Genomic DNA, 12,291 nt, shown 5'->3' with positions numbered 1-12,291 from the left:
GGACACCGGCCAATTCGCTGTCTTGCAACATCCTTAGGCAGTGACATTTGCTGGTAGTGAGGAAGACTCTCCTTGCCAGGGCCATGTTGCACTGCTCCAGACTGGCATGACCAGGGCTCCCTGGAGCTACCCTTGGTTCCCCAACCACATGCCTTTCCCTTTAGGCTCCAAATCATCTCTCTGCTCTGACCCAGATGCCCGCACACCTGGGGTCCCAAGCTGTTCATCCTTGGGGTTACTGACATCTCAAACATGAGACGTCATGACATGAGATGTCATGAATACTGACATTTCAAACCTCTCATTTCAAAGTGAGAATACAGTATGATGCCGTAACACAGAATGATGGAGATTCCAGGTTGACTTCTTGCGGGACACTTAGGACACAGCGCAGAGATTCAGGGCTTGGACAGAGAGTGCCAAGAGTTGGTGTGTTGGCGAAGGGTGGAGGAGAGAAGGTGAGAGCTGGAGAGGCGAGGGGTGGGGGCCCTGGAGCCCAAACTCTTTTCCTTTACAATTTTACCGGTGGCCAGTCCTAACATGTGAATAAACAGATGAGTAAGCAAAGGGGCACTTATGCAAGAACAAATAAAAATAATTGTATCACACCTCACACACGCCACCTGGAGCCTGGAGCAGGATCCCAGGGAGGGGCGTTGCGGTGGGGGCATGGGTGCTGTGAGCCGAGTCTCCCTCAGAAACCAGAGCCAACTTGGCAGCCCTGTCGCTGTGGGAAAGGAATACACTCTCCTGGAGGGAGGCCAGCGTTTACTCCCTTTACGGCTGCAGCGTGCGGGGGAGGGAGGTGCCATCCCATACCCATCTGTGGAGGTTTTGTAACCCGATGAGTGAACCCTTTGGGACTCAGGGCTGAGCAGCACCTCTTCCTGGGCCCGGCCCTGCGTGGTGGCCACCTGCGATCCAAGGGGTACCAGGCAAGTGCAGAGGAGGGCGCTCACTGGGCCAGGACGCTGCCCGCCGGGGCCTTTACCAGGCTTTGGGGCTGCCTCCTGACCAAGCTCAGCAGGCCCAGGCAGCTGCTGCCTGAGCCACTGTGGGTATCCCAGCCGCCGCCCGGGGAGCGACAGCCACATTCCAGGCTCCGGGCTGGCAGGGAAGCTTGGCTGCAAGTTTCAACAGGAGAGTGGCTGGCGTTCAGGCACATCGGCGCTGAGAGTTTCCTCCCTTCCCTGGGAGGTCCCAGGCTGAGGAGATGGAAGAACAGGTGTTCAAGGGGGACCCTGACACCCCTCATTCCATCTCCTTCTCGGGCAGCGGGTTCCTCTCCTTCTACCAGGCTGGGGCAGTGGACGCCCTTCGGGACCTGGCCCCCCGGATGCTGGAAACAGCCCATCGCTTCGCTGGGACGTCGGCAGGCGCGGTGGTGGCAGCCTTGGCCATCTGTGGGATCGAAATGGGTAAGGCTTTTGTTCTGGGTTCCCTGGGGAGCCTCTGGAGGGGTTCCACAAAGCAGAGCCTGAGGGTTGCTTGGGGATGCTTTGGGGAACAAAACCAGGTCGCCTGGGTGGTAGGAAGGGAAGATGTAGGTGGAGTGGGATAGCATTTGTGGTCAGGGTTTGCTGGGTCCCAGTCTCTGACCCACTGGCTGAGCTTGGAACTCTGTCTCCCTCTCCCTCAGCACCCTGACCTGACACTGTCTCCCGGGCTCTGGGAGAGGGAAAGGTGGTATCTCTCTGAAACATCCCGTCTTGGGAGTTACACCATGACACAGGCATACACTGGGCGAAGAGCTGCTCCAGCCTGGCCTCATTTAAAAATGCAAATATCCTTGGGAAGGACAAATTGACATCTTCATCATCTTGGTGGAGGTGGATTCGTCAGACCAGCTTCCAAGCGGCTGGAAGTGAAAGCCCTGGGCTTGGAGGGATGGACAGAGGGGTTGGCAGGGGGAAACTGGGAAGGAATATGGGAGGCCTCACTTTGCCTGCTGCCCCGCTTGTCCAGGAGGCCCGGGGGAGAGGATGGGGTGACGCACGGAGAGGCAGGAGCACCATCCCGTGAAAGGGGAGTGGACTGTTCTGAGCAGGGCACACTGCAGGCCCAGACCTGGTCCCAGAGCAGACTGACATCCACGTGGGCTGCCTCACCTGGGGAGCAGGGATGGGGAGCATTCACTCATTTGCTGTACTACCATTCTGTGCACTGGGGACAAAGTCCCTGCCCTCACGGAACAGAAATTCTAGAGAGAGTGGAGACACATGATAAGCCTCCAAACAAGTAGTCTCATAACATCAGATCAGGAAGTGATAAGAACTATGAATAAAATCGCAGCAGGAAAGGGTCAGAGAATAAAGTGAGGACTGTTTGAGAAAGGGTAGTGAGGGGGGCCCTTTTGGAGGAGGTGACATTCAAGCAGAAATCCGAGTGAAGTGAGAGAGCAAGCCATTTGATGATTGGGAAGAAAAGACTGTTCTGGGTGCAGGACCAGCCGGGGAGCCCGTGGCGCTGGGGAGTGAGGAGGGGGGTGGGGGGTGAGGCTGGAGGGGCAGGCAGGGGCCAGGTCACGTGGACCTTGTAGCAGGGAGAACAGATTTCACTCCTGGGGAGTGGGGAGGAAGGAGGGAGGCAAAGGGGACAGGTGGCCAAGAGCGGGGGCTGGAGCCCAGGCCCCCAGGGGCTGGATCCCCACGCTGGCGCTTCACGGTGTGGGCCTGGGGCACATGGCTGGATGCTCTGTGCCGCGGTTCCTGCTCTGTCCAGCTGAGATTCCACTCGCGTCTCATTCTCAGCTTACGTTAGAGGGTAATGGCCTGAGTGAGTGAACTGGTTGGTATGTGTCAACTGCCGGGCTGTGCGAAGTGAGACGGAGCGGGGATGGCAGAAACAAGGAGAGCAACGCTGGGGGAGGCGAGGGGGGGTGAAATGAAGGGAGAGTAACGTGGAGCCATATACACTGACACAGCCGGTGGGAATTTGCTGTACGACTCAGTGCAGTGCAGTTCAGTCGCTCAGTCATGTCCAGCTCTTCGCGACCCCATGGACCACAGCACGCCAGGCCTCCCTGACCATCACCAACTCCCAGAGTTTACCCAAACTCATCTCCATTGAGTCGGTAATGCCACCCAATCACCTCATCCTCTGTCATCCCCTTCTCCTCCTGCCCTCAATCTTTCCCAGCATCAGGGTCTTTTCAAATGAATCAGCTCTTCACATCAGGTGACCAGAGTATTGGAGTTTCAGCTTCAGTATCAGTCCTTCCAATGAATATTCAGGACTGATTTCCTTTCGGATGGACTGGTTGGATCTCCTTGCAGTCCAAGAGACTCTGACTCAGGGAACTCAAACTGGGGCTCTGTAACAACCTAGAGGGGTGGGAATGGGTGGGAGGAAGGAGGGAGATTCAAGAGGGAGGGGGCGTATGTGCACTGATGGTTCATTCATGTCGATATATGACACAAATCAAACCAATTTTGTAAAACAATCATCAATCCATTAAAAATAAATAAATATAAAAAATAATAAAGTTGACAATTAAAAATAAATAAATATAAAAAATAAAGTTGAGCAATAAAAAAGGTGGGGGAGAAACAGGGAGAGCAGTAGGAGGCTGTTGTTTGGGGCAGGGGGCTGGGCGGTGAGAGCAGTAAGGGCATCCCCTTTAGGGTACAGGCTGGAGGAAGGGCCAGGGATGAGGGGCCCGCTGCAGAGTGAGGAGGGGAGCAAGCAGGGCCCCTTCCTGCCTGCGGATCTGTGCTGGGTGAGATGTCTTTCTCTCTGTTTTAAAGAATAATTGTAATACCCATTCCCTGAGTACCACTTCCGTGCAAGATAAATTTTTCTTTTCTCATAATTCACAAGTAATCACTTCTTTCTCAGTTCAAACAATGCAAAACTATTTAGAGTATAAATGGAAAAAGAAGCCTTCACTCGCCTCCCGCCTTGTCCCCAATCCCACTTCCCCTCCTAGAGCCTGTGGAAGGACTCTGATGGGATCCTTCTAGATCTTTTTTTTTTTTTTTAATGTCAAGTTCTCTGTGAATGTAGCAGTTCATCCTTCAGTCACCCAGTGGACCCTAGGACAGGCCTTCAGAAAGGGGTGAGGGTCCCCTACTCCCTGGTCTTGGAGTCACAGACTCCCTTCCCTTGGAGACACCCCCTTTTCTGGGATTTCTCTCTCTTTCCAGGTACTCAGGTCACTCACCCGTTCCATCGCCCCCACTTCCTCATGTCTTTAGTTCAACTTAAAACACACCAGCCAGAAGGGTCAGTGGTGTCTCTGTCTTCGGGCATTTGAGAACTTTCGGAATTAATCCAGTTCAGTCAATAAACACTGCCCAGATGGTTGGATGGCATCACTGACTCAATGGACATGAGTTTGAGTAAACTCCGGGAGTTGGTGATGGACAGGGAGGCCTGGCGTGCTGCAGTCCCCGGGGGCACAGAGTCAGACAAGACTGAACTGAACTGAACTGAACTGAGAACTGACTTGGCCAGGCTGTGAGGGACGTGGATGTCAGGGGACAGGGATTCAGACCCATGAGAAGGACCCCTGATGGTGGTGTGACCGAGGGCTGGTCTGCGTGCTGGCCACATGCTTGTGACTAGGAGGGAAGTTCAGGGAAGGGAGAGGGCTGTGCTCTTTTCATTCAGCAGCGTGTTTATGAGATTGAGCCACCGTCACTCAAGAGTACTTCATTCATTTTAACTGCCGTGCAATTTACTGCTAACCAGCCCTCCCCCAAATCAGGCACTGTTCTCTTTGGTGTATTAACTCATTCAGTCCTCACAGTAGCCCTCTGAGTTGAAAACTACTATCTTCATTTTACAGAGGAGGAAACTGAGTCACAGAAAGCTTAAATCACTTGCCTAAGGTCATGCAAACAGTAGTTAGTAAAGCTGGTGTTTTAACCTTTAAGCCACTTTGCTGCTGCTGATGCTGCTGCCTTTTTTTTAAAAAATAAATATCTATTTACTTGACTGCACCAAGGTCTTAGTTATGGCACTCATGATCTTCGTTGTGGCATGAGGGATAGTTAGTCGTGGGATCTAGTTCCCTGACCAGGAATTGAACCCAGGCCCCCTGCAGTGCGAGCTCAGAGTCTTAGTCACTGGACACTAGGGAAATCCCGCCACTCCGCTTCTTGACAAAGCAGTGTCAGGGGCCATGGATACTGGTTGTATGGACACCAGGGTCAGGGAAGCCTCTCTGAGTAGGTGGAATTTGCACAAAGACCTGAAGGAGGGGAGGGAGTGAGCCATGAGAACGTCTGGGGAGAGCACTCAGCGAAGAGGGACACGTGACTTGTCCCATCCTGTCATCAGTTAGAAGCAGAGCAAGATCCAGGACTGGGTCTCCTGATTTCCTTTAATCCTCTTCACCTCTTTCTGTACCTATTCCATTAAAACTGTGTCGTGGTTCATTTACCCATTCTGTTGATGGACATGGCCAAGTTTTTGTTGTTATAAACAACACTGCAATGAGTATCCTTGTTTGAGTCTCTCAGGTCCACACGGAATGTTTCCCTAGGATACATATCACATGAACTTTTAAATTATTCGCCAAAGCGGTTGTACCAAATTAACCACTCAATTCAGTTCAGTTCAGTCGCTCAGTTGTGTCCGACTCTTTGCAACCCCATGAACCGCAGCACGCCAGGACTCCCTGACCATCACCAACTCCCAGAGTTTAGCCAAACTCATGTCCATTGAGTCAGTGATGCCATCCAACCAGCCTACCCTCTGTCGTCCCCTTCTCCTCCTGCCCTCAATCTTTCCCAACATCAGGGTCTTTTCAAATGAGTTAGCTCTTCACATCAGGTGGCCAAAGTACTGGAGCTTCAGCTTCAACATCAGTCCTTCCAATGAACACCCAGGACTGATTTCCTTTAGGATGGACTGGTTGGATCTCCTTGCAGTCCAAGGGACTCTCCAGAGTCTTCTCCAACACCACAGTTCAAAAGCACCAATTCTTCTGCGCTCAGCTTTCTTTATAGTCCAGCTCTCACATCCATGTATTAACCACTAGCAGCTCCTGATTTCCACGCAGTGTCATCATCAACCCTTGGGACTATCAGACTGTAGAGTTTTTAAATTTTTTCGGTCAGGCCAGGTGGCTGGCAGGATCTCAGTTCCCTAGTTAGGGATTAAACCTGGGCAACGGCGGTGGAAGTGCAGAATCCTAACTAGTAGGCCACCAGCAAACTCCAAGACTGAAGAGTTTTAAGTCAATCAGAGGAGTGTGAAGTTAAATCTCATTTTATTTTGCTTATTTAATCTGCACACCCTGATTACTAGTGCTATTAAGCATCTCTATGTATTTATCAACCACTTGTGTTTTCTCTTAAAAAAAAAAAAAAAAAACAAAATGTTTTACTTGGCTGTGCTGGGTCTTAGTTCACGGGAGATCTTTAGCTGTGACGTGTGGGATCTAGTTCACTGCCCAGGGATCAAACCCAGGACCCTGCATTGGGAGCATAGAGTCTTAGCCACTGGACCACCAGGGAAGTCCCCACTTGTGTTTCCTCTTCTGTAACTTACCTGCTCATAACCCTTTCCTGGTAATCTTTCTCTCTTCAACATGTAGGTGTTCTTTATATAGGCTGTACATGAATCATTTCAGTTACGGACATTGTAGCTATTTCATCTCATTCCATAGCTTGTCTTTTTATCGACAACGTCTTTCATTACTCAGAAAATTCCAATTTTGATGCAGTCAGGGATATCAAATCTTTTCTGCCTACAATTTGTGTTTTTTAATATCTTTACTTTGTTACAATGATTACTTCTGTATTTTCTTTCAAGAGTTTGGAAATTTTGCTCTTTCATATTTAAGTTCATCCATTTGAAATTTATTTTGTAGCTCTTTTGAGGTAGAAATGAAGATTTTGATTGTGGTAACCAAATACCGGACACTATTTATAGGCAACTCTTTCCACACTTGCTTGCGATGCTGCCTCTGGCTTATTCAAGTTCCTGGAATCCCTGGAGTCTCTCTTCTCTTCTATTAGTGAATTTGTCTATTTCTGCACTATAACACAATATTTTGACCATGATAGTCTTATAATAAGAGATATAGTGTATATGGCAGCCCTCTCCTTCTTTTTTAAATTTCTTCTTCAAATACTGACTCTCTTACTCTTTTTGGCTGTTTTTGTTGTTGTTGCCCTAGGTCTTTGCTTTCCCTCTAGTGCGGTGAGCAGGGGCTGCTCTCTAGCTGCGGTCTGCAGACTTCTCACTGCGGTGGCTTCTCTTGTGGAGCATGGGCTCCAGGCGTCCAGGCTTCGGTAGGTGCGGTCCTCGGGCTCAGTGTGTGGGGCACAGGTTTAGTTGCTCCTTGGCACGTGGAATCTTCCTAGACCAGGGATCAAAACCGTGTCCCCCGCATTGGCAGACAGATTCCTATCCACTGTACCGCCAGGGAAATCCCTTGACTCTTATTCTTGACCCCCTTTTCCCCCATGTAAAAGAGCTCTATTAGGATTTTGATTGAAATTATAGCTTCTCATTTATAATATATTAATAGCCTACCCATCTCTCTATTCCTTCTGACCTTTTTTGTCCTTCAGTAAAGATTTTTTGTGTCTTTTACGAGATTTAATAGCTTTTGTTGCTATAGGAAACGAGATCTTTTTTTCTACGGCATTTTCTAATCTAATTGATTATTGCTGATATAAAGTAATGTTGATGGCTTTTGTTTGTTGATATTGTCTTGGGCAACCTCATGAACATCCTCAAATATTTCTAAAAGTTCCTTGGTAGATTATCCTATGCTTTATGTGTAACTAATCGTACTATCTGCATACAAACAATAGGCTTGTCTCTTTTAAAAAGACTACTTCAACACTCCCCCCCCCCCAGCCTCTCTCCTCCAGGCCGACCCCCGTCCTCTTATTCCCAGCCTGGGCTTTTCCATCCTCAGATTGTGTTTTGTTCACTGGAAGCGGAGGCAGCAGTGGGTCCATCTTCTGCTAACATGAGCCTAGTTCTGCATTAGGGGCAATTTGGGGGCACCTGAAAATGTTTGCAAAACACTTAACACAAGAGCCTGGTTTTCATTAGAACTGCATTAGAGAATGAATGTTCATTCATTTACCCATCTGAGGAGAGATGGTTTCCCTGACAACCAGTGGGGGGGATTCAGGATTTCCAACCTGAGGCTAAAAACTACTCCTCGACCTGTCTCTCCCTGTCAAATTTCAACTTACCTTTCAAGCACTAGCTCGAATGCCAAAATTATGCATTTTTTTTCTTGTTAAAGAATGAGGATTTGGTGAACCTAAAATCCCATCCCCATTTAAGCTGCTAATTGGTACCTTCCTCCCTATAAAAACTTCATGGTAAGCCAATTGTTCATTCATTCAACCAATGATTGTGTATGGAGCATACACTGGGCCCTGCAGAATATACAGAGATATAGCTCAAGATGAAGCTCCACCCATGCCCTCAAGGAGCTTACGGTTTATTCAAACTCAAAGTAACCAACTAGTTATAGTATAATAAGTTCCAACTGTATATTAGAAAATTAAAAGGCAGAAGAGTGCAGAGGGAGAGAGCAAACAGATCCCATAGTGGAAGACCTCATGGAAGGGGCATTCGAGATAAGGCTTGAAAAGTAAAGTGAAGTTGCTCAGTTGTGTCTGACTCTTTTCGACCCCATGGACTGTAGCCTACCAGGCTCCTCGGTCCATGGGATTTTCCAGGCAAGAATACTGAAGAGGGTTGCCATTTCCTTCTCCAGGAGATCTTCCTGACCCAGGGATTGAACCCAGTCTCCCGCATTGTAGGCAGACGCTTTACCGTCCGAGCCACCAGGGAGGTCTAGGGGCTTGAAAGACGAGTAGAAATCTGACATGTAGAGACAGGTTGGGCAGGACCCTCAGCTTCTAGCTGAACTCTGCTTGACAATAGAGCAATGTCACGTGATTGGGACACATAATGCCTTCAGCGGGTGGTAAAGACCTCAGTCCTCTGGTGTCAGGGTTTGATGTGAGAATTTCAGAAAGGCAGCTTTTGACTCAGCAAGAGTTGTCCAAGATGGGAAAGGGCTATTTGGAAGCAGGGGAGCATCTGTCCTTGGAGAGGCCCACGCAGAGGCTGGAGGGCACCTGATTGCTGCTGGTGGGTCCCCTTCATTTAGCTCGGTGACTGACAGGACCCGTCAACCTGGGGTTTCCAAACTCCCAGGCTGAAAGTTACAGTAAGAAGTACTTTTTATATTGTGACCCAGTGTGAACATAAATCTAAAAGAGAAGTTTCATGACCGAATACTCACCATACTCCATGCTATACTTTTGATATTTTTTCCTACTCATTAAAAAATTCTTCACTTAGTCAATGATTCTCAGTCTTGCATGTTTGAATCAGCTGGGAGCTTTGAAAACATCCACTGCCCAGGCTTCTCCCCAACACTAATTAAATGAGGATCTCTTGGGGCGGAAGCCGGCACCAGTGTTTATTCAACCCCCAGGTGACCCTGGTGTGCAGCCTCAGTTAAGCCCCAGGGCACTTGGCAAAACTAAAACCGGGCAGTGGAAATGGGTCAGGCGTTTGAGGACTAACAAAATTCCATATTTATTAATGGGGCATGGATTTTTCCAGAATAGAGAAAAACGGTGTTGCTCCAGAGGCTTCAGACTGGGCTAGATTCTGCGAATTCCTCTAGGTGAGCCGTAAACGAGGCAGACAGACCTTGTTTCAGGGGCTGGTCCATACCTCACCCTTTGCCCGAGCTCCCATCGAAGCCTATGAAAACTCATGGCTCGGAGCCTCTACTGGCTGTTTCTCTTTTTCTATGGGTTTTTGTATATTTGCAGTTGTATCTCCAACATCACAATCAATCATACAACATTTTAATTACCTGTCAAAGAAACGCCAAACCCCTTAGCTGTTGCCTCTTAATTCCTCCATTCAATTGCCTGGCAGCCACTAACCTACTTCTTGTCTCTATAGATTTGCCTATTCTGGACATTTAATATAAATGGAGTCTATACAATACAATATGTGTCCTTTTGTGTCTGGCTTCTTTCACTTAGTGTAGTGTTTTCTAAACTCATCCATTACAGCACATGTCAGTACTTCACTCCTTTTTATTGTTGAATAATATTTCCTTATGTGGATATAACACATTTTTAAAATCCATTTGTCGGGGAATGTTTGGGTTGTTTTTAGTTTGAGCTATTATAACTGATGTCGTTATGAACATTCATGTACATTTCTTAAACTTTCAAATAACTTTCTGTTTTGGCCACACTGCTTGGTATGTGGTTAGTTCCTCAACCAGGGATCAAACCCGTGCCCCTTGCACTGGGAGGGTGGAGTCTTAACCACTGAACTGCCAGGGAAGTCCTTCAATAACTTTAAAAAATATATTTATTTATTCTTGGCTGTGCTGGGTCTTCATTGCTGCCTGGCTTTTCTCTAGTTGTGGCGAGCGGGGGCTACTCTCTAACTACGGTGCATGGGCTTCTCATTGCGGTGGTTTCTCTTGTTGCGGAGCACAGAGAACTACACTACTACTCAACCAACTAAACTAGCTCCTCAGCTTCTAAATCTCAGAGTTGACTAGTTGTAGCACATGCGCTTAGTAGCTGTGGCTCCCAAGTTCTAGAGAACAGGCCCAGTTGTTGTGACACACAGGCTTAGTTGCTAAGTTACATGTGAGATCCTCCTGGCCTGGGGATCAAACCTGTGTCTCCTGCATTGGCAGGCAGATTCTTTACCACTGAGCCACCAGAGAAGCTCTTAAATAACCTTTTTAAGTGGAAAATTTTCAAGTGTCTTGGAGAGAATAATATAATGCACCCTCTAGAACCCACCCATCATCTAACTTCAACACTTATCAATATTTACCAATGGGGCTTCATCTGCATATTCCCAACCCTGCTTTGTTCTGTTTCTTTTAATATCATTTTGAAACAATTTTGAATCTGCATAGAAGTGGCATGTAGCCTCCCTAGGCTTTGTTTTCTGCGGGAACATTTCACAACAGGTATCTCTCCAGATAAGGACTGTGAGTCTGAGAAGCCCAGGGGGAGTGAGGCTGGTTGGTCTCCTGGCACAGAATGGCGCTGGGTGGGTACCAGCCTCAGTGGCTGTTCCCCTGCTGGGTGGGGGACAGGGGCAGGGGACTTTTAGCTGCCTTTTAGCTGAGCTCATCAGGTGACTCTGTTTTGTCCTCTAGAAGTAATTATTTTCCAGGATCTCTTCCATTGCCTTCTCACAGTGACAACCCACTAAACACGCAAACCACTAAGTAAAATATTAAAAGGAGGGAGCTGAGGCTGAGGGTTGGAACTGAGAGTTCTCCTCTTCGAGTGCATAGCAGTCTCAGGATGTGCCCTGCCTCCGTTCCTTTGCTCAAGCTGTCCCCTCTCCCACGGGTGCTGGCCCCTTTCTTTTCTCCCTGTATCCCTTCTCCCCATCCTCCAAGTCCCACCGCAGACATCACCCCTCTGAGAGTCTCCTCACTCCCGTTCATCCCTTGGTGCTCCCACAGCTGGCTCTCGGAGGGTGCTTGTCTCAGAGATGGGAACCCCCGTGAGAAAGAGCACTTGTCTAGGAAGCAGGCTCCCTGGATTCTGAGAACAAAAGCGTCTGCAGTCACATTGTGAGGCTAGTTTGCCACTCACCTTATTTTCACATGGTTTTTCAGAACAGGGTTTAGGCAGCAGGGAGGTAGGCTTCAAACTAGAGCTAGTCTGAACCCAAAGTCTGAACTCTGTCCACCTTCTCTTTCCTCTGGTCCCAGCAATCCACTCAGCAGCAAGTGACCTTGGCCAGGTCACCCTGAGACTCAGCTCAGCTACCGAGCAGCGGGAGCAAATATGCCTGCCGATCCCTCCCCACAGCTTGCTCCGGGATCCGCAGTGGTCCTTGGGAATGAGCTTTGCAAACTCGGACTGACACTGCAGTTGCACTGGTTGGAGGGGCAGAGCTTCAACAAAACACAAGAGCATTGCTCGCTCTTGTGGTCTTTGCACCCCGGCCCCCCAAGGCTGGTGTGGTGGCTCCAGGTTAGGAGCCAGGTTCCTTCCACCGTGTTGCTCACAGTCCGAGAAGGCTCCTCACCACGTCTGCATTCCAGCTAGTTGCAGAGGAAAGGGGGGCACACGTCTTCCCTCTGAGGGCAGGCCTTGAAGATGACACACATCATGTCACCTCCCATCCCACGGATCAGAAGTCATTTTCATGACCACACCTGACTGCCTGGGAAATGTAGACTCTATTCTGGAATGCCACGTGTCCAGCTAAAAATTGAAGGCTCAACTACTAAGGAAGAAGGGGAGAATGGATATTGGGGACAACTAGCAGTCATTGTCATAGTAGTTATAA

General features: G+C 48.8%; 1 protein-coding gene across 1 annotated transcript in view; it reads left to right on the top strand.

Annotated features, from left to right (window-relative positions):
* Window positions 1-1,026: 1,026 nt before the first annotated feature.
* PNPLA1 (patatin like phospholipase domain containing 1) overlaps window positions 1,027-12,291 on the top strand; it is a 52,997-nt gene continuing 41,732 nt past the window's right edge. The window contains exon 1 of the mRNA XM_040249821.1: window positions 1,027-1,418. Within this exon, the coding sequence (XP_040105755.1) occupies window positions 1,214-1,418 (205 nt within the window). The 5' untranslated portion in view covers window positions 1,027-1,213. The remainder of the gene's footprint in view (window positions 1,419-12,291) is intronic.

The sequence above is a fragment of the Oryx dammah genome, unplaced genomic scaffold (genome assembly GCF_014754425.2).
Source record: "Oryx dammah isolate SB20612 unplaced genomic scaffold, SCBI_Odam_1.1 HiC_scaffold_11, whole genome shotgun sequence".
In the NCBI taxonomy this organism is placed as follows: Eukaryota; Metazoa; Chordata; class Mammalia; order Artiodactyla; family Bovidae; genus Oryx; species Oryx dammah.
Note: the sequence above shows the minus strand (reverse complement) of the source record. Positions and strands in the feature narration are given on the sequence as shown.